Genomic DNA, 21,328 nt, shown 5'->3' with positions numbered 1-21,328 from the left:
AGATTAAGATGGTAAATATCATAAGATTTGATTTACAACAAAGATAAATATCATCAATATTTGTCAAATCTAGAGTCTCACTATGATGATTAGATAACATCTATAAATATGGCATACAAGGTCCTTAAATTTATGCAGTTATTCAGAAATACATCATCTATACAATTGTATAAATGTTTTGCAGATTTATGTTTTTTGTGTTCGTGGGATCTCGACACTTCTAATATCGAACCTCAATATCAAAGTCTAGAGGTTATAATTTGTTCATACCTTTATTTTTCTGCATATCGATTTTTATGTGTTATGATATGCATATGTAGATCGAATATAATTCAATATTATGTTAAATTTCTAACAAGTCACGCATGAGTAAATTCAAACTAGCTTCCTATTTTATGATCTAAAAAAAATAAGAGTAGGTCCCTTCTGATTTGTGAGACGAGTCGATCGGGTTTATACTTTGAGTGAAAAATAAAATTTTTGACATGAAATGTTTTTGGAAAACTAATTTAAATTAGATGCTGGACATAAAAGAGTTCTTCGACAAAATAACATAATTTGCGCAGCTAAATTTAATCTAGTATCGGCCATCGCCCAGCTGGGTATATATCCTCAAAGAGTTTCCATCATGACGATGAAGAAGAACATAGAGAAAATGATGTTCCCAATGGGATCTAATACTGCACCCACTGAAATCACCTTATCTTCTGCAAGAGCAACAATGAATGTGAAAATGTATTGGTTAAACATTCAAATACCAAAATTGTAATTCATAGTTATACAAGTTTTCGACTGTTTCTAAGCTTCAAAATAGTGTTTTGTAACACAGTTCGATCATTTTGATGAAATTTGTTTGTATGGGATACATATTCGAGTCAGGTATATGAAGTAAGTCATGAACGAATGCGAAATTGAATATAAAAGGTTACGCCTTGAAGAAAAAATATATATGAAAAAGAAAAAACGTACTGCATTTTCTAGGATGGCAGATGCATCTTAATCCCACCCCACAATTCCCATATGGCTTCTCACACTGATCACAAGGATTTGGAACATGATCCGGAATATCGAAACTAATCTGGGTTCCCATCTCTAATCTGTCACCATTTCTGTAAACTCGCCTGTAATGTGTGCAATCCATCTCCTTGTAGCCATCAAAACTCTTTCCCAAGCTTTCAAATTCATCAAAGGCCAAACAAGAAAACAACCTTTTAACAGATAAATTGCCACAGCCATGATCAAAAGTCCGAGTATGATTATCACACGAGGACGATGGAATTTTATGCACTTTCTTTGAGCAATTTAGTAGTATTACCGAGTTTGAGCTTGGAGAAAGAGGGAATCCGGCAGAAAGATGATAGGGGGATATAAAGTTGGAAGTTGAAGAACAAGTGTGGGAAACAGTGAGGAGTTTGGCTGAGTAATCAATGGAGGATACCGGGAAAAGGCCGACGGTGGTTCTGAAGTATAATTTACCAGAGTTGCAGAGGATCATGTGGTTTAAGATTGAAGAATTTGTGGGATTTTGAGCTACGAAAGGTTCTTGAATGACCGTGCTCCCACAGCGACTTACTGGGATTTCTTGGGATTTTGAGGACGGGGGCGCGAAAACGTGGAGGAAAAGGAGTTGAAGAAGATGAAGTTTGTTCAAGTTCTGCATTTTCTGTGCGGAAAGATGTCTGAGGGAGAGGTGTAAATTGTAATTCAAAGAATTTACTTTTGGGGAGATGAACTACTTTTCTTGCTCGGTGGTGGTGCTGTGAGAATATGAAAAAGGAAGTCACTTTTCCACCCTTTTCAAAAAAATTTGAATTCTTGCTTATCCGCTTGCAAAAGCTCTTCCATCGTTGTCTTTTGAGTCTGCGAAATATCCATAAGAATATCCAATTGAAATATTTTAACACAAATTTCTTTCTTTTGTTAAATAAAATGCGGATACAAATTGAATTTTATGATTCAAATATAGATTTAATGTTGCAATCTTAATCCATTGATTCTCCTCTTCAATAGAAATTTCTTGTGGAATTTGGATTTCATGAGTGTTTGATCTTCTTGATAGTTGATTTGATATTTCAATAACGTTAATCTGATGGTTTAACATATTGATATCAGATTAAATTTCATGATTTGAAAAGTATGTGATGAATGTCGTGAATCGCACCTTGAACTTCATTGATTTTGAATTTAAAGAAATTTCAAGGAATTTGAAGAAGTATGTGATCAACGAATTGAATAGAGAGACGAGCTTGATAGAACACAAGTATTTGTTGCGCTTCTAGTCTCTTCTCATCGAGAGCTTCTAGTTCCCTGAGGCGTGGATGTACATTTTCGTCTTCTTTCAAACCCTCTTGTACGACTATCCTTGGTGATGGAATATGTTGTTCAAGGAGAACGACAACTTCCACACCAATACACTAATGCATAAAGAGTCACTTAAGTAATAGTTTTGTAAATATTTATGTAGGTCCGTATAGCCTTTCCAATTCATCCATGCCGATCTTTCTTTGATTTCGCAATTATCTTTTTCAACTGATGTCTTATTGAATGATTCAGTCAGACCATTAGTAAATACATAGTACATGCAAGAAAGACTTTCTCTGCTTGAAACCGAACTTCTCACAGAGTTTGTCAGTCAAATTGTTGTGAATGGGCTTTTCATTATTTTTGATCATGTACCGAGGAATACCATAGTAGTAGATAATGTGGGTGCTATGTTTTCCTTAATGTGGATCCGTATAGCCTTTCCAAGTGGGTGTGACATTTGTTACCATCACGAGTGCTATATGTGAGTAAACGAGTAACTTAATGTTAACCGAGGAATGAGTGATAGATATTCGTCTTCTTCTTCATTTGTGTTGGTCAAGCGTGGATAGACCTTCTAATGGGTCTCAAAGGAAATGAGATACTTCGGAGGATGCTTGAAAATTCTTGGACATACTCATTGTGATGATTCCAAGACTTCCCATTGACTTCGTAGCATAAACCTTCATGCTCAATATCTTTCCATCAGTAGACATAGTGTCTTAAAACTTTTGGTGAAGAGAAAAGATGAAGGGTACGGATAGTCAGTCCCGCTAGACATGTCAGAAATTTGTAACACAAATTTATTTATTTCTTTTTTGAAAAAGGAAAAATAAATGCGGATACAAATTGAATTTTATGGTCCAAATAAATATTTGATGTTGCAATCTCTAAATCTTGTTATCATATTAAACTTCAAAATTTTAGAAGGACGCGAAGAATGTCGTGAATCACTCCTTGAGCTTCATTGATCTTTAATTTGATGGATTTGAAGAAGTCTGCGATGAAAGTTTTGAATTACGTCTTGAACTCCACTGGTCTTCTTGAATTTGATGAGTTTGAGTTTAAAGAATTTATGCCTTGAATTCTTCTCCACTTCTCTGTATTTTTCTCTTGGTCTTCTGTCCCTATTTATACTTGAAGGATGTTGATTCATGCCATATTCATTTGATGAGGTGTCATGATTTGATTGGCTCATCATGGTTCATTTTGCGATTATTTCTCTCAGGCACAAGATTTGATTTCGAGTACTAAAATTATTAGTATTTTCTTCCATGTAATGCAATATGCAATGTTGATTTCCAATCTTGATTTTTCCGCAAAGTACATTACAATATCATTTAATTAGATATTTAATTTTAGAAATTAAATTCTCAATAAATAGAAAATTTTGCATCGATATTTAATATTATTTCGTATTTACCATAATTTCAGGTTCCATATCATCTACAAATACTAAAATTTAATTCACGTATTCGTTTTGTAGAATAGTCCAAATGTTCATTCTTCGGTGGTAATTCTGTCTAAATCTAAATCGCAAGAAGAATGTCAAGAAGCTTGAACCAAACTGTAAAACCAAAGGCGGTTTTGGAATCACCATGTAAGTAAATGAGAACCCGAAAGAGATGATTACAACAACAGGAAGTCGATGGAGATTTGATAATGGGAAATCGTAGTATCCCTTCTCTGCCAGAATCTTCATTTCTTTTTATTATTATTTTGAATTGAAACCCAATATTTTTTCCTTAAGATGTTATCTGAATAAATTAAGAGAAGAATATTGAAGGACAAAGTTTGAATCTATGCCATGTAAAAGAAGGTGCTGGAGTTGTATGAAAGAAAAAGGGGTGGGTGGAGATGTAAGGAAGACGCCTCTTTAAATGCCAAACCTAATTTTGTATATAAACGATAGAGGTAATTTAGACTTTACAATCCCATATACAAATCTAATCATTCTTGTTAAAGTCATCCCAAACACCAACTACTTTATCATATCATCATATTTATCCATGTCTTTACAAATCTAACCATTCTTGTTAAAGTCATCCCAAACACCAACTACTTTATCATATATTTTTCCATATCTTTCGATTTCTTATCATCTATTATATATCATTTACTCATCTTTATCTCAGAAACCAAACCAAGTGGTATCTAACCATACAACTCATCCAAGCAGTATTACATTTCCTTTATTAATATGGCTTTGAAGCAAAATAAGCAAACCAATATTAAATGATTAGAACACACATAACATATCGATGAATCATGAATCCATAGCAAGAAATGAACTTGATTCATAAAAGATTAAATCTTTACTGTCTGCCACACGTTGCTCACTAATCTAATGCCAAAACCACAACTCGAAAATTTTCTACCACATGGACAAAAGGCATGGTGTTTGTACCAGTCTGCTTTGGAAGGTCCTTTAGTCGAATAGACTAAAGCCCATATCCTGCAAATAAAACAAAGAGACAATTCAGATTGCAAAAGTAAAGATCATTCCAAATTAAAATAAGATAGACCATAAAGTTGTCTTTTAGCATGACGATTGGTCAATTAGCTCAGTGTTCTTGAGCATTAGTTTATTTTTCCTACTTAAAACTGAGTCCCATAACAAAACACCACAAGGCCACATTGAAACTTACATCATCAGATTCTTCCTTCTCTTCTACTTTCTCTTCTTTCTTGGGCTCAGCAGCCGCAGCAGGTGCACCACCTGCACCACTAGTTGGTGCAGCAACAGCGACTCCGCCGCCACGGGCAGGCACAGAAGCTAACTTTTCCCTCCCTGCAGCAATCAACTCGGAGATATCTTTTCCCTTAACTTGAGACAGAAGCAAATTAATTCTGTCATCATCAGCCTCTGCTCCAACTGAACCAAAAGAAGGTTGATTATTAGGACAAGTTGTGAACCTACTGTAATGGGCAAGATCAATCAAATACCCAATTCACCATTATATTATACAACAATCGTCAGAAAACCCTCACTAACCAAGAAGCATGCCACCGCAGTGGACATAGAGGACAGGCAATGTAATGTCATTATTCCTTGGCAAATGCGTAAGTTCAGATATATGAATTAAACATTAAATATTGAGCGTTGTTACTGAGGATCATACCAACTGAGCCTACATCAAATTCATTTCCTTCAACCAACTCACAAAAATGAACTGATTTTTTCCAGAGTACATTCATTCAAAGTTCAAAAACCAAATACAACAGAATCCCTACATAACTTGACCAAATTAAAAAAAAATTCAGATTACAAGATACAAAATGATCCAAAGGCCGAAAAAAATTTGAATCAACAACAAACATAAGCTAGCCATACAACCCAATTCAGATCACTTTTACCCAGAAATAGAAGTCTAAAACACAAAATGCATATATACAAGAGTTCTAATCGGATTAGATAATAACAAATGAGAAGCAGAATATGAAACTAATTAACACAAGTATAACAAAAGTACAAAACAACAAACAAATCTAAAAATGAAAAGATAAATAACCTGAACCGAGAATATCTTTCAAGTCATCGGTGGAGGGACAGGTGTTGCCACTCAATACCGCCAACAAGTAAGCTGCTATAACCTTCATCTCTATTCAAATTTAAAAAAAATCCAAAAATTAATTCACAAAACCTACAAATACAAATGAATAATAGGAATCAAGAATAATGGCTGAATCAGAGGAGATTACAGCTACCAGGTAACTTTCAATATTTGCAAATGCAGCTGCTGCTCTGGGTTCTACGAGATATTATTGACGAACTAGCCGAGGAATCGATGGAAATCACATATTTAAGATTAGGGTTTGGGAGCACCTTATTTTACCTTTATTTCCGGACTTACCCTTGGGTTTGTTGTTTGGGCCATTCATGTGGGCCCACAAATGTTAATACTTCACTTGAGCCCGCTAAGGAGCACACGTCTACCTTGACAAAATCATACGGATACTTGCTTTAATTATTTAAATTGTGTTTGGATCAATAAATTTTAAATATATTTTTTTTATTTAGATGAGTAAGTTTATAAATTTTAAATTCATTCTTTATATATTTATATAGTATTTCATGTTAATTACGATGAATTTTAATTTTACTCAATAATAATATCGTTTGAAATTTATTATATTTTATATTATTAATATATAAATAAGATAAAAATTTAAAATTTATTATATTTTTATTTGTAAACAATATGCCTATAATTGAAATTCGTTGATTTCAAATCTATCTCCCTAATATTGTCTTATAGAATTTGAGTCTTTTGAAATAAGGATGTACGATTATTTAATGTTTTATTTTTTTTTGCCCAAAAGACATAATTAATATAATTCAGTTGAATTATCAAGTGTTTGATCAGTGAATTAAGTCCCTAAATATTCTTACTATGTAAAACATTTTTTACCTTTATATTTAAATTAAGGATTTAGTTTTTTGCTTTTTTACAACACTAATCTTTCCATTTTCCGTTCAAAATTTTTATTCGCTTGTAGTTTAATTTCTTCCCATCAAATTTATCTCATCAACAAACATTTTTCTCATTCAATTTCAATCGAACTAAAACCTCACAAAAAACATAATGCTCACACACATCATTACTTCTTTGAGCAAGCTTATCTCACAAAGTTTACTCAGTGAAATTTACTTGATTACGTGATTGGCAAATTATTACGTTTATTCGGATCGAATGGTAGATACTTCGAGTTCCCACATCATAAAAATAAAAAGAACAGGCACACACAATAAAAACCCGATAGGCGCTAGAAACATACGAGGGGCAACAAAGCTAGGTAACAGTTAATTTTTTGTATATATGTATATATATATGTATGTATGTATGTATATATGTATGTATGTATGTATATATATGTATGTATATGTATGTATGTATGTATGTATATGTATGTATGTATTATCTCGTTCAACTCTCAATATCAATATGTAAAACAGCGATAGAGACATAATATTTGTTGCCAATACAGTCGATTTGAGAAGTGTAAGCTAATTGCCCAGTTCAATATGCGAGGAACGGGTAAAAAGTCGAGTCACCTTACTGCTTGAAAGATCAAGTCGCTTACATTGAACCCTTTAGAGACAGCATCATATAAACAAACGAAAGCGACCGCGTAGTTGCTGCAATCTATGCATCTCAGTTTCCTCAACCGTCTTCACCGAATTCCCCGGTGAATCGCTCGTGCACATCCAAGTCAGTTTTGCTGACCGTTGGTCTTTGTCTTGACAGCACCTTATCAAAATCTGTTCTTGATATGGGAGGTGGGATTATCTACATAAGCATGAAATAGATGCAAAGTTAAACTTAATAAAAATTATTGTTGGATGTGATGCAACTTAATTAGATTATGCATCATAGACGTTAAAAATATTAAAATTTTCGGCCGTTGATCCCACATGACTTGAAATCGTGCAACAACTCAATAACATGTTATGAAATTTTACGCAAACATTCGGAGAACTACTATTATGCTTATTCTATCGGACATGGATCCGATGGAACATCAAAACTTGGTGTCATGCTAATTATTGACAGTTCCTCATAAAATCAACATCTATGTTGCATGGATACGGGTACGAGTATCGTATCGAATACGATATGGATACGGCGATACGTCAAATTTTGAAAATATAAGACACGATACGGATAGGATACGATAATCATTAAAATATATATAAATATTATATATATTTATATAAATTTAGCATTGAAAATTAAAAATTATAGAGATAGATGTAATATTTCATTAATCATAATATCTTAAATACAAAATATTAAACGCAAAATTCATCTTAAGCAAGTAAAAAGAAATCAAACATCCATATCGGTTTCATCACCGACACTACCTTCATCAGTAAATAAGACTGACTCCAATTCAGGTTCATCAAGAGACAAAGCGGCAGAAAGAGAGAAGAAGGGCGACACGATTGAATTGAGAGCCGCTTGAGCAGAAATAGAATGAAAGAGACGGACAAATGTATTTAGGGATTTAAAAGCCTAGCCCAATTTATTTTAAATTATTTTCCTTTTAGTCCTTAGAAATTTTAATTTTTTTTAAAATTAACCCCTAAAACTTTTAAATTTTTGTAATTTTGCCCAAATGTATCCGAAAAATGTATCCACACTGTATCCATGGCGTGTCCTCGCCGTGTCCAAAACGTATCCGGCTGGTCAACCCTAAACAAAGTCAACGACACGGATTTTGAGGTATCCGACACGCGTATCCGCGTGTCGTATCCGTATCCTATACTTCAAAAAAAAAATTTAAGGTATCCGTGCTACATAGATCAACATCAATCATTTCATCAACAAATCAAGTGATAAGCCATATTAGCAAAAGTCAAGTTTCACTTGTCTATCAACTTTTAGCACACTTTTAGCACCATTATCTTTATATTTAGAAGAAACTCCACTTAGAGACAAATGATATTTTCTTACTGTTCATGAATGAATTGACAACCAAGTTCTAATTCGTTTGGTTTTATTGTTCATTTCTAATTTTGTTTTTGGACTCGAAAATTCATGTATATCTACAAGCACGAAATGTAGCAAACAGTATTCCTGTAACATTTTATAAGGTTAACAACTAAAATTTACCAAATCATACCTTGGCTGCAAGTCCTTGAGCAGCAAGCTGCTGCATTGTTACCTGCACAGCACCTCGTTGTTTAGGGCCACATGGCATCCACATGCCATTAGAAGCCTCCCTAAAAAACACGGCATCTTGTGTTTTACGCACAGGCTCAAACAACACATCCTTGACCTGTAGAGACGATTAAAAAGGCATTAATATCTCATATAACTTGTAGCTGTTAACACTGATCAGTGAATAACCCAACGAACAAACTCACACAAACAGAAACATCTGAACCAGAGAACCCTTTGGTTTTACTAGCTAAGTCTTCAAAATCACTTTCAGTCAAGTTATGAGGAGTATCTCCTAAATGCACCTGCACAAGCAAAAGGCCATGCGTGAGTTAAAGTGACCAGGGATTTTTATTTCATTTATTCTCAGAAAATAAAAAGGAAAGTTCCACACTTTGAACATGTGTTGTCTCGCATTAAGATCCGGCAGAGGGATGTAAATGCGCTTATCAAACCGTCGCCTGATAGCCTATAGAAACATCATACAAGTTTAGCAAAAAAATTTGTCATGCCCCACACCTTGCATTTTTGGAACATATATTACCTGATCAAGCGCATAAGGTGTATTTGTAGCAGCAAGAACAAGAACTTTATCATCATTGTGACCTACGCCCTATTAATTCATGGTAAAAAGGAAGAGAAAAGGTAAGCTACATAGTGCCACTTCAAATTTTTTAAAATTTATGTAGTGGCACTTCTAATAGAATAACAAAGAAATAGAGATAAGTATCCAAAGTAGATATATTATTAGTTGATTAGATGAGTACAATTTTTGCAATGCACGTCACCAAAAGAAAGCATGGGACAGAAAGAACTCATGGATGATATTCAAAACCAAATGTTACAGAAGAACAGTTTTAAAGGACCATTAAAGCATTATAAACTAAACTCAGGCATGTATTAGTCACATCAGGTGAATTATCGCTGTATCACACACCAAATTGGCTTGTTAGGAGAATACCCATTCTAAATATCCAACTTAGAAGCTTTTCGTGGACAATCCAGGAATACTTCTTCAAACTATTAATAGTTACCTGCATCTGCACTAGCAATTCTGTTTTTATTCGCCTGGAAGCCTCACTCTCATTTCCTTCTCCCCGCTGGCCGGCCAGGGAATCTATTTCATCAATGAATATGATTGATGGAGAACTTTCACGAGCCATTTGGAATAGATTAGATACCAGCTTCTCACTCTCACCCATCCACTTCGAAACCAAGTCTGATGAAGAAATGCTGAAAAATAACAGCAGTAAGCACTTGCTAACTTTATGGCCTGAGCACTTCAGCATTAAACACGAGGAACGAAAAATAGCAAAAGAAAATATGTATCAAGAAAACGTTCCCAACTACAAAAAACACACAAATAAAAATGAGAAACTTTGTATATTTAACAATGGAATCATCTGTAAAATGAATGAAAGCAGAGCCCTGATGTGTGACAATGCAAATGCTCAAGCTAAGGAAACTTCCCCGCAGTCTGAAACCTCTTCAACTGTTAACCCCTGTTGACAAAATCACCAAAACAACACCCTGGGAAGTTTACACAGCCAAAGCCTTTAGCTCAATCATGTTAATATGATTCTCTCTATATACTCCAAGGATTAGATACTAAATGAAGTATTCAACAACATAACATTAAAGAAAAACTGAAAATTTAACAATTCTAAATAGTTCTAAATTTCCTCCTAAATCCAGAAATTTCTGGTTTCTAGGCTGCCAAATGAAATCCCACTTGCAACTTTTTCTGCAAAATTTCCTGAAATTTCAAGGATATCCCGAAATGTCCCGAAATTTCAAGAAAAACAATACAATTACAAATATTTGCCTAATTTCATTATAGTAGATAGATCGTATGCTTGGCAACAAAAAATTTAAACGTAATGTCAATAGTTGCATACATCTGTAAACTTGCATGTTCAACTATATGTACGAATTTCCATGATATCTCCACATTCCAAATCGAAATTTATATCTCCTCGAACTTGATGTAGGAACTTACTAAAATTAGAACTGCCGAAATATATATATCAAAATCGCTTGTGCTTAAGATAAGATAATATGAAATATGATAAGTGATACCAGGCAGAACGACGGGAACTAAGTCAACTAAAACAAAGTCAAACACAAGCTGGATAAATAACCTGAAAAAGGTTGAATCAGCTTCAGTGGCAACAGCCTTGGCTAAGTAGGACTTTCCTGTTCCAGGGGGACCGTATAAAAGAAAAGCCTTCCATGGGCGTCTCTTGCCTGAAAGCACACAATACAGTAAATCATTAAAAAACATAGGCTACTATTTTTCCAATAAGATGACAACCTTTTGAAATATCTACACTTGCAGCTCTAATATTTGTTCTAAACTTAAAAAATTTCTCAAGGCCAAAGAAAAACTGGCAATCAAAAGAGAATTATAAAATATATATATATATAAACCAAAGCAATAAGGGAATTCTACCAGTAAAAAACTGCGGGAAATTCACAGGAAGGATAACAGCCTCCTTAAGCGCTTTCTTGGCGCTTTCCAACCCAGCAACATCATTCCATTTAACATTAGGCTTTTCCCTGATGATTGCCGAATTCAACCCGGACCGCAGCTTCTCCTTAGGCCCGTCCTCCCCATCATTTCCGTCCTTAGGCTTGGTCTTGGGCCGACCCGAAACACCAGAATCCGAGTTTGATGCTGGCCCCGGGCCGCCCTCATCGAGCATGGCTCGGATCTCCTCAGCTCGCCGCAAGTATTCAGTGAATTTCTGAGTTACAGCTTCCTTAATTTTAGGGTTCTTCTCATACTTTAGATGGGTTTTGAAATACTCCAACGCGTTCATATACAAAGGGAAAGCCTTTGCGTAGTTGCCAGCGTTGTCTTCTGCTACTGCTTGCCGTACATAATCGATTGCTTGTTCTTTGAAATTACTATACATTTTATCCGATGATGAATATTTACGATAACCCTTTGAATTTCTGAGGAATTCCTATTTCTAGGATGAGGGAGATGGATCAGAGGGAGGCGGAGACCGGTGATCTTTGGGGTTGAATCGACAAGTTTAATTTGTGGCGAGACGAAGGCAACGAAAGTAAGCAACTGCTGCCTGGAAATCGTGAATCTTACAAGGTGCGCTTTTAGTTCCACAATGCATGGAATTTATTTTTGGCCTAACAATTCCAATTTCCACCCAATTATCCTATATTATAATTTTTCTCTTTTTATATTTTTTTCTTGGCAAAAACTTGTGTGAGACGGTCTTACGGATCGTATTTTGTAAGACAGATCTCTTATTTGGGTCATCTATGAAAAAGTATTACTTTTTATGCTAAGAGTATTACTTTTTATTGTGAATATCGGTAAGTTTGACCCGTCTCACAGATAAAGATTCGTGAAACCGTCTCCCAAAAGACCTACTCATCTTTCGTTGTACCTTTTGTGTAATTTTATCTATATTATGATAAGAAAATATAATTCTTACATGTATTGGAGAAAAGATAATTTTTTTATTATATCAACTTAGTTGCAATTACATTTAGCTAATGATACGTGCAGGATTAGGGGTTTTTTTAAAAAATATTATAAAATAATAAAAATATTGTAAAAATGTGGCAATTTCTAAAAGTTTGTATAACTAGTACAATCCGGGACTTACTGTCCCGGATTCAAATTTTTTATTATTATTTTTTTTTAACTTTTTAAAAAAAATAGAAGGGATATCGGCGATTGATTGTGCAAAACCGTCGCTATTAGCGACGGTTTAACAAAACCCGTCGCTATTGGCGACTGCTTTACCAAACACCGTCGCTATTAGCGACGGTTTAATAAAACCCCTCGCTATTGGCGACTGTTTTACCAAACACCGTCGCTATTAGCGACGGTTTAATAAAACCCGTCGCTATTGGCGACTGTTTTACCAAACACCGTCGCTATTAGCGACGGTTTAAACCATAACCGTCGCTATTGGCGACAACTTAAAACAAAACCGTCGCTAATAGCAACAGTTTAAACAAACACCCAAAAACCGTCGCTACGGCACGACGGTTTCAAATTGTCCGTGACAGTCTGCCACGGATTCTGAGTCCGTGGCAGAAAACCACGGATTCAATATCCATTAACCGTAAATGCGGTAATGATCTTCATTTTATCACCGAAGCCGAGCAACTTAGGAGCAAAATTATTTCTTTCGATCACTGAGCATCAAACATTCTTTCCAGCACCGGTCTTTACTAACTATACTTTGTTTAATTACAATAATTATATTTACTTGATGTAATATTATATCTACAACAATTAAAATAATTATATTTACGTGATATAATAATAAAAACTATACTTAATTTAATATTACATCAAGTAAATATAATTATTGTATATAAAAACTAGTTTATTATTAGCATGAAGTAATAAAACTCGGGTCGAAAGATTAAGTATAGTTTTTATTATTAACAAAATGCTAAAAATAAACTAGTTTTACAAAGTTTTAGAAGTTGTCACATTTTTACAATAATTTTATTATTTTATAATATTTTTTAAAAAAAACCCAGGATTAGCCCTAATGATACATTTAGCATGAAGTACGTAGATATTAATAAAATAAAATAAAATAAAAATCAACCTAAAAATACAATATCTAAACATTGTTCTATATTACGAATAGTTTAAAATATTCTCTATCAACATAAGACTCGGGTCGAGAAGAAAAGGAATGGGACTGTAACGACTGGCGATGACTTGGACCTCCCTTCCTCTTGTTCCAACTCTTCAAGCAATTATGTTAGGATCGATGTAGTGTTTAGGATGGGAAGTTGAATAAATATTTCAAATTTTTTCTTCTTTCTGTTTTTGAAATACGTGCTTCAAACATTTTTAGTAGTCAAAAGTTAATCTTGATCTTTAAAGTGCAGCAGACTAATTAAAAATAAGAAAACAGCCTACAACGCTTGATAAAACTAAAAAACAGTAAGAGGTAAATAACACAGTTTATTTCTGGAACTTTGAAGGGGCTTTTATAATGTACAATTAAAAGACTTTGAGCAGTACGCACTGGTACAAACCCACTTCAGTAAGATTTACTTTTGTCTACTGAAACTCTTAGTATTACAACTCTAACATACTTTTCACATATTACACACACTTTTCATATTTTTCAGTGATTAAATACAATGAAAGTGTAAGCAAACAAATAATGACACATATGATCTTCTGAATCTGATAAAGCTTTAAAACATATGCTGGTTTTTATAAATTTTCAATAAAGCTAGAAAGTATGAGTTATTTCATAATTTCACAAAAGATCAGTGTATGTGAACGCATTACGAAATCTTTTTATAAATTATTTTTAATATTCAACTGAGAACGACTCTTTTTTTCATTAATACTATCTAAATCCAAAAATAAACTTATTATTTATTTTTATACGCAAAATAGTTCACTAAATTATTAGTACAATTCATTTATTAACTTTAAAAAAGATAAACTATCATACATAAATAAAGTTGTCCTCTTATAGACAAGACAAACTAAAACAAATACGACTGTTGTTAGTGATTCTATATTAATTCATTCTTAATTATGATAGATGTTTTTTGACATTTCTATTTAAAAATGTCTTAATTTTCCTTTAAGATGAACACTATTTTGACATTTCTATTTTGGGACATGCGAAAAATCGAGATAATAATATAAAAATAAAATATAAAACCTAAAACCAAAATTTATGTGAAAAACTTCAAAAAATTATTAAGATAAAAATCATGGATAAGATGAAAAGAATTCCATTACAATATTTTATGTTGTACAACTACTCACTGTAGTCACTGTATTTTCAAAAAGAATACACTTTTTTTTTAATAAAAAAAACAAACACCTCACAAATATTATATAACTAATAATATATCACTAATAAATATTATATAACTAATAATATATCACTAATAATAGAGAACTCGATAAAGGGATTACAATGAAAGGATACATTACAATGAAAGGACGTGGAACATGTTTTTGTTTTCAGAAAACACAGTTCCCTTCAAACAAACAAAACAAACAAACAAAAACATGTTGGAGAATACTACGATGCATTTCCTGTGTGTTGTCATTCTTTGTTGACTACATATTTAAAGATACACAAGTACTGCTGCTTATTTATCCATCAAAATTAACCTCATTATCTTTAAAAAATTACCTTAAAAAGGTTTTCCATTATCCTTACGAACCTTAAACCAGTACATCAGCACAATAGAAGTATCTATCCTACATAGTAAGGATCGCATAAAATGTATGGCTTCTCCATATTGATATTGGAGGAGAATAATAGAGTCTCATGTATGCATGAGACGATAACGCTGCGATATTCTTGGGACACAAACCCAAGAAGGCCACGGAATAAGAACAAAAACGACAGTAAATCTTGTCACACGCACAAAACAAAATATTTTTTTGCCTGACATCCACCACTCCACAAACAAAAACATGAGCCAATCATATTCTTCATCAAAATCTACCCTTCTCACCTACAAACTTCTACTCGTACCCCCACCAAAATTATATACTATTCTTTCATATAACCTACTACTTACTCTTCTACATCGTACACTACATCTTTCTCTTCAAACTTTACAGCCACCAGAAACCTTACGGTGACCTGTCAAATGGGAACAAGAACCAAAGGATTGAGATATCTTCCAATCCAAGAGAGAAAATTGAAGGGATATGATGATCGGTGTATCTCTAACCTGTTGGGGATCGTAGATTGCATATTCATTGTACTCGAGAGGACTATTCTTGTGCTCTGATGGGATCAGTCGACCACATGGCACTTTTATGTCCTCATTCCATATGAAATGCTCCGATTCATCGGTTTTCTTCCGGCCACGACCTATGACTCCATGTTTCTTCTCTTCAAGAGATGCTGAATCCTGAAACACCGAAAGGGAACATGTAAGAAGTTGCACGTACGACAAGAAATGAAATGAAAAAAGTACGAGTTATGAATACCTCTGGCGTGGTGATCAATTCTGTTAAATTTTCACCCATCGATGCAATGGCCAAGATCAGGAATCCTTCTGGCCGATCTACGGCGGTGAAACCATACCGGGCTGCTTCTGATGCAGCATCTGAACAAACTATAGCCTTCCCAAACTGTAGATAAAATTATACGAAATGCTCACCGAAACAATAACAAAGCATGTAACACAAGAGGTAAGCATAATTGGTAAATAAACGATCTTGCCATGTATCCAGGGACGGGTAGAGAGCATGGAGCGAGCAACAATCCTTTCTGAAGATGACGCAGAATATTCGAACTTCGAGTACCTAATATTCAATGATTAAAAACTCCGGAGAATCCGAAAAAAGGACATGCATGAAAGGAGTCTCGGATCCAGTCATACCACACCACAGGAGGACTTTGTTAGGTAGTTTCTTCATTTCCTCGAGAGAAGGGCAAGCACTCAATTCCACGGAAAAAACATTCTCAATCGATATTCCATAACTCTAAAGGAAAGGCAGAAAAGACTGTTAAAATATGCAAAAAATTTGAACGCCCTGTCTTAAGATATGCAAACATCAAACGACAAGATTAATCAGTCATTACAATTTCTCCAACTTTGACAGGTTCATAAGTTTTCTCCAGATATTTTGCTATCATCTTGTAATCATGGGCTTCTTTCTCTACAGGAGATATGGAACATCTCAATTTTTTATATACTTCAAATAGAGGGTCATCAAGAGTCGAACCGGACATATCTCCTATGATCCGTGAAGCTGCGTTTATGTCTCTTACGGTCTCGAATGCAGACACAACCTGCACGACTCTTTCAAAATTAGCATTCTCTCACAACCTACGTTCAGTTCAACCAAAATAACTTACACAAACTGAATTACCAGGTTATGAATATCAATTCGTTATTCAATTCATCAGGAAAAGGGAACATGCTGGATAAACGAAATTTCGAACAGAACATTTTACTTCAGAGATGTTTCAACTCGGTTAATTCTCTTTTGATTAAAATCGGAAACCAAACCTCCACTCCTCTAAAAACATTTCAAGAGTACTTGGATACAGTGTTCTCCAACATTTCAGAGTTTCTAGAACACTCACATGATCAGCAAGATCATTAGAATCTCGGAAAATAAACGGTCTTGTTGAAGGCATAAGAGTAAACATTCTTTGGCTAAAATCGGACCACATTGCTTCCCCCTTCATCCCTGTTTCTTTCTGCCGCTTTAGTTTCTCCACAAATTCCAAAAGAGCACCTTCACCTGCATTGTTCTCATATATGAGAAACTGTAATTGTTACACTATATATATAGAGCAAGACAGCGGAAATAACTTACATCCTTTTAAATGGAGATCCGTCAACATACCAAAAGGTATATCCGGAACATCTATCCCTATTTCCATCAAAGCATACCTACAACCAAAACATAGTATTTTGCCTACCCGTAACCTAGAAAAAATACCAAGTAAATTTAATCAAAACCATGGCCTACCCACCTATAAATCTCCTGGCCACACAGAATTTTCATGATATGCGCCACCTTGGGTTCGAGCTTGCTATGTGCAGCCGCAACTCCGAGTTGCCTAAGGCCTAAACCACCGTGTCTAACTTCGACCCCATCATCCTACGAGAAATAATAAAATTGATTGTAATTTTGTATACAGGGTCGAATGCTCTAAATAGTTTATAAGATAAGAAAATGCACAATGTCAATAGGAAAGAGTTTGTGCTTCTTCTTCTGGATTTTCTTCTCCGTCTCCCATGTTTCAAATTCATTTCCAGTCAACTCTCTAAAACGTTTAGAGAACTCTTTAATGGCATCGCCAACATTTTGCCATTGGTCTAATCTCACTTCCATGTTTGAATTATCACCTATCTTTCCCCTCTTATAGTACATGTAAAGACGATTTTCGGGCACAACAATCAGTTGCAAAATGCAACATCTGTTGGAATGAAATTAACCCGTCAGTAACCAAGCCAATAATTAAAACTCGAAGACAAGAGAACTGAGATATACTCATTCACTCCTCGAGCACGGTCAGAGGCTGCAAATGCGCAATTGTACAAAATTCCATCCTCTTCTAGTATTTGTCCACCTTCATCCTGCAACTTTGTGTCCTTGTGTACACCTCTCTTTCCATATACCTTAAGCTGAGATTCATCAACCAAGAATATATTAAAAGAACCGATTTCGAAATTAGTGAGTGCGAACAGGGGGCATGACAGACAGACACACGCGCATACATATATATATATATATATATGTACCTCAGCTGCGATGGTTTCAAAAGCATCCTCACTTGCATCTTGCTTATCCAAAGGAATACCTTTACCGCCCACAACAACATAGGCATCGAGAGGCTGCGCTTCTTTTTTCTCTATGCTGTCACTTAACCAAGCTTCCCTTACCACTGGTTTGCCGCTCTCTCTGAAAATTCCCCAATTAGGTCCACATCCACTAACAAATCCAATGCTCCATTTTAATTTGGAAAGAATCGAAGTAAGGCTTTCAAAGTAACATAGAAGATTCTAGGGGTTTGTAATTTCTAAAGTTCTAACCAACAAGAGAACTATGTTATTTCGGACTTCTTTCAAATTGTGCACGAAGATTTTTTAGTATAGCTGCTCGTTATTGTTTCAAACTGAGAACAATATACAAACCGAAACCCGAAGTTAGGGGGCCTACGGAATCGTAAGCAATATGATCATGCAATAATGATTTATCAACACCTGAACCTAAGACATGAGATGCAACACCCTGTATGATAAGGGACTCTTCTAGTGCATTATTATTCAAAATCAAAAGGTACTTGCATTGCATCGGCCAACTTGCTTGATCCGCCTCGATCCCTCTCACTCGGAGTCACAACTACACAAGTAGCACCTACAATCAAACGTATTTCCACATTAGTTCATGCATATTCCAACAACAATTCTATCGATTTTTTCTCAATTATCCACTCACCAGCGATGGAGTTTACAACTTTTCCACCATGTTTCTCTATCTTTGACTTCCAATATTGCTGTATGAAAAAACTAGACCACATAAAAATCCATATTTCTTAAAGACAAATTCGAACTACAAGTAACAGAAGAAATCAAAGTTGTTACATGCGTTCGAGTTAAACGACCCGAAAGAGAAATCATCATCCCCTTGAAAGGTTTATCGGTGGGAAGCTCCCTTTGAGGCCGAGTTTTCAAATCTTGGTGTCTTCTCAGTAACTAAATCGTTAAAAAAGAGTTTTCAGAGGATGGTCAAAATCCCAGTTCATAATTCGGAAAGAAATGGCACATCGCATAAACTACATCTGCAACAGCAGAATCTTTAACAGAATCTGGAAACTCGATCGGATTTTCTCTTCTTGGAGGATCCCTTGTGGAGTAGGGGCATGAAGACCATTCACTATACGATCCCCTGCATGAGTAACTCGAGCCACAGACCTCCAAGGAGCCATCACAGATTGGACAATTGTCTAATGGACCGTAAAACAAGATGTCTTGGCTGCCATTTAAATCAAGAAATTCACTATTGGTCACACGGAGCAAAACTAAAACTTGAAAATTTTCAACATATAACTATTTTTTTATTTACCATCTTGGAACAACAGCATCATCGGAACCACCTGGGTCTTGTCCGTTCGACTCAAGAATCTCGCGCATCTGCTTGATCGAGAGATGCTCGCTTGTGGCTTTGCAGAAGTTCTTGAATTCTTCTTTAATGCCTTCGGTAGATTTCCCATTATCTTGGTTGCTCTCATTCTCTGTTTTAGCCTTCTTGGGCGACTGCTCCGGTTCGGGTGCCTTTCCCTCTGCTTTCTGCTTCCTTTTTACCATTTTGTCCTCGTCAACAGAATGTGATCTTTTATCATGAACCTTAAAATAAATACAGACGAACCAAGAAAATATAAACATGACGGCTCTTCCAAAAAAAACATAAAATACATGAAAAAACTTCTTTTTTGATTACATTCATAAACTTTATGTACTACACACACATGCATGAAGATTTTTGCATACTGTCTTGGCTTCGCAGCACATATAAAGTTTTATTGGTAATTTTACTTCGAAATCTAATATTTTGTGGCAAATATAAGTACAACATACCCAATACCCACTTAAATTCACAAGTCTTTCAGGGGAAAAAAGAAACCGACGTAGTACAAACATAACCGAACCGAAAGACAACTCCATCTCATAAACAAACCTTCATTTTGACAGCACGTTCTGATCGGGTTTCTTCCTAAAATGAAGAACAAAGTTTGACCCAAAAACTCAATACTTTTACCAAAGGTGCAAAGAACTCCGGCTCACACACTATATCACAGAGTAATCAAACGCAGTGGAGGTGAATTAGTAACCCAGACACGTGCTGTGTTTTGTTGTAAAACCGAGGCTCTGTTGTCTCTCTCACAGTCCTCCATGTGTGCTGCTGCTTCTGCAACGTTTGCCACGACTAATCGGCAAGCCAATGTAATAAATTACCTTTTTATTTTGTTTTTCGCTTATCTCTTCGAGAAATGTTCTTGGGTAATTATTAAGTGCAGTATCCATGCAGTTCGAATACTCTGCAACTCGGCAGAATGTGAAGTCATTCCGCAATACACTTGGAACCATAGGAGAAATCGTGTAATTGCCTATCAAGATTCAAGAACATCCACAAACATTTGACAATGAAAACTTGGGATGGCCCCACGTAAATTGCATCATTCCAAGTAGGCGTTCTGACACACACCAACACTTCAATTTGGTGCTGTTGTAGACGTAAACTAAAACATTTTTTTAATGTAAAAATAGAGTCAGCTGTGGATAGTAATAATAGTAGGAGTATTCATAATTATAACTTAACAAAAAAAAATAAAAAAAGGACCTTCGAAAAAAATATTAACTAGTATTCAATTACTGATACTAAAAACATGTAAAATAATAAAAATTCATTTGATCTGATTTATTATTCACATGTAAAATTGAATAATGATCAAATATTTATTCCTATAAGATCTTCCATGTGAGACAAATCTTCATCTCGACTCGTGAAAATATTATTTATGTCAAAAATATTATTTTTATTACAAATATAAATTGTATCTACTCGTTTCACATATATTTATTATAAGTAGATTGTACCTACTCAAATCGTTATGACAACTATAGAAAGCGACCGAGCATCTGTACGGCATCCGCTGGGACTTTGGGTCGTATTTGGATTTTAGCTTCCCCAGTTTCTGATTAATGAATTAGTTTCCGTGGACTGTCCTTAAGTTTGAGAATATATATTTGTATGTANAAACATTCTTTCCAGCACCGGTCTTTACTAACTATACTTTGTTTAATTACAATAATTATATTTACTTGATGTAATATTATATCTACAACAATTA

General features: G+C 34.7%; 4 protein-coding genes across 5 annotated transcripts in view; all 4 read right to left on the bottom strand.

Moving 5' to 3' along the window:
* Nucleotides 1-465: 465 nt before the first annotated feature.
* Nucleotides 466-1,783, bottom strand: LOC140959711 (uncharacterized). Its single transcript, XM_073417695.1, has 2 exons — nt 970-1,783; nt 466-707 (listed from the first exon to the last, which is right to left on the bottom strand). Exons 1-2 carry the CDS (start codon nt 1,658-1,660, stop codon nt 613-615), a joined length of 786 nt encoding a protein of 261 aa, XP_073273796.1. The 5' UTR covers nt 1,661-1,783; the 3' UTR covers nt 466-612.
* A 2,774-nt stretch (nt 1,784-4,557) lies between these two features.
* LOC140959619 (large ribosomal subunit protein P2B-like) overlaps nt 4,558-21,328 on the bottom strand; it is a 40,919-nt gene continuing 24,148 nt past the window's right edge. Inside the window, exons 1-4 of one of the 2 annotated variants that reach the window (XM_073417540.1) lie at nt 6,010-6,150; nt 5,814-5,903; nt 4,950-5,176; nt 4,558-4,756 (exon numbers count right to left, since the gene is read on the bottom strand). In XM_073417540.1, the coding sequence (XP_073273641.1) occupies nt 4,730-4,756; nt 4,950-5,176; nt 5,814-5,901 (342 nt within the window). In that variant the 5' untranslated portion in view covers nt 5,902-5,903; nt 6,010-6,150 and the 3' untranslated portion in view covers nt 4,558-4,729. Of the gene's footprint in view, nt 4,757-4,949; nt 5,177-5,813; nt 5,904-6,009; nt 6,151-21,328 lie in introns of those variants that run through there. The other variant, XM_073417541.1, reaches the window with a different exon arrangement.
* On the bottom strand, nt 7,209-12,070 carry LOC140959793 (protein SUPPRESSOR OF K(+) TRANSPORT GROWTH DEFECT 1-like). The gene is made up of 8 exons (XM_073417807.1): nt 11,419-12,070; nt 11,108-11,213; nt 10,001-10,199; nt 9,511-9,579; nt 9,361-9,435; nt 9,173-9,271; nt 8,929-9,084; nt 7,209-7,592 (listed from the first exon to the last, which is right to left on the bottom strand). The coding sequence occupies exons 1-8, from the start codon at nt 11,882-11,884 to the stop codon at nt 7,467-7,469; spliced, it is 1,296 nt and encodes a 431-aa protein (XP_073273908.1). The 5' UTR covers nt 11,885-12,070; the 3' UTR covers nt 7,209-7,466.
* Nucleotides 15,359-20,529, bottom strand: LOC140959927 (protein ADP-ribosyltransferase PARP3). Its single transcript, XM_073417983.1, has 18 exons — nt 20,155-20,529; nt 19,543-19,823; nt 19,257-19,452; nt 19,062-19,172; nt 18,916-18,973; nt 18,761-18,834; nt 18,219-18,374; nt 17,968-18,101; nt 17,656-17,893; nt 17,447-17,574; nt 17,287-17,363; nt 17,051-17,211; nt 16,544-16,753; nt 16,341-16,443; nt 16,181-16,263; nt 15,946-16,089; nt 15,684-15,866; nt 15,359-15,592 (listed from the first exon to the last, which is right to left on the bottom strand). Exons 1-18 carry the CDS (start codon nt 20,158-20,160, stop codon nt 15,524-15,526), a joined length of 2,412 nt encoding a protein of 803 aa, XP_073274084.1. The 5' UTR covers nt 20,161-20,529; the 3' UTR covers nt 15,359-15,523.

The sequence above is a fragment of the Primulina huaijiensis genome, chromosome 15, assembly GCF_012295235.1.
Source record: "Primulina huaijiensis isolate GDHJ02 chromosome 15, ASM1229523v2, whole genome shotgun sequence".
Taxonomy (NCBI): Eukaryota; Viridiplantae; Streptophyta; class Magnoliopsida; order Lamiales; family Gesneriaceae; genus Primulina; species Primulina huaijiensis.
The sequence above is the reverse complement of the archived record's forward strand: the minus strand, read 5'-3'. Positions and strand labels throughout refer to the sequence as shown.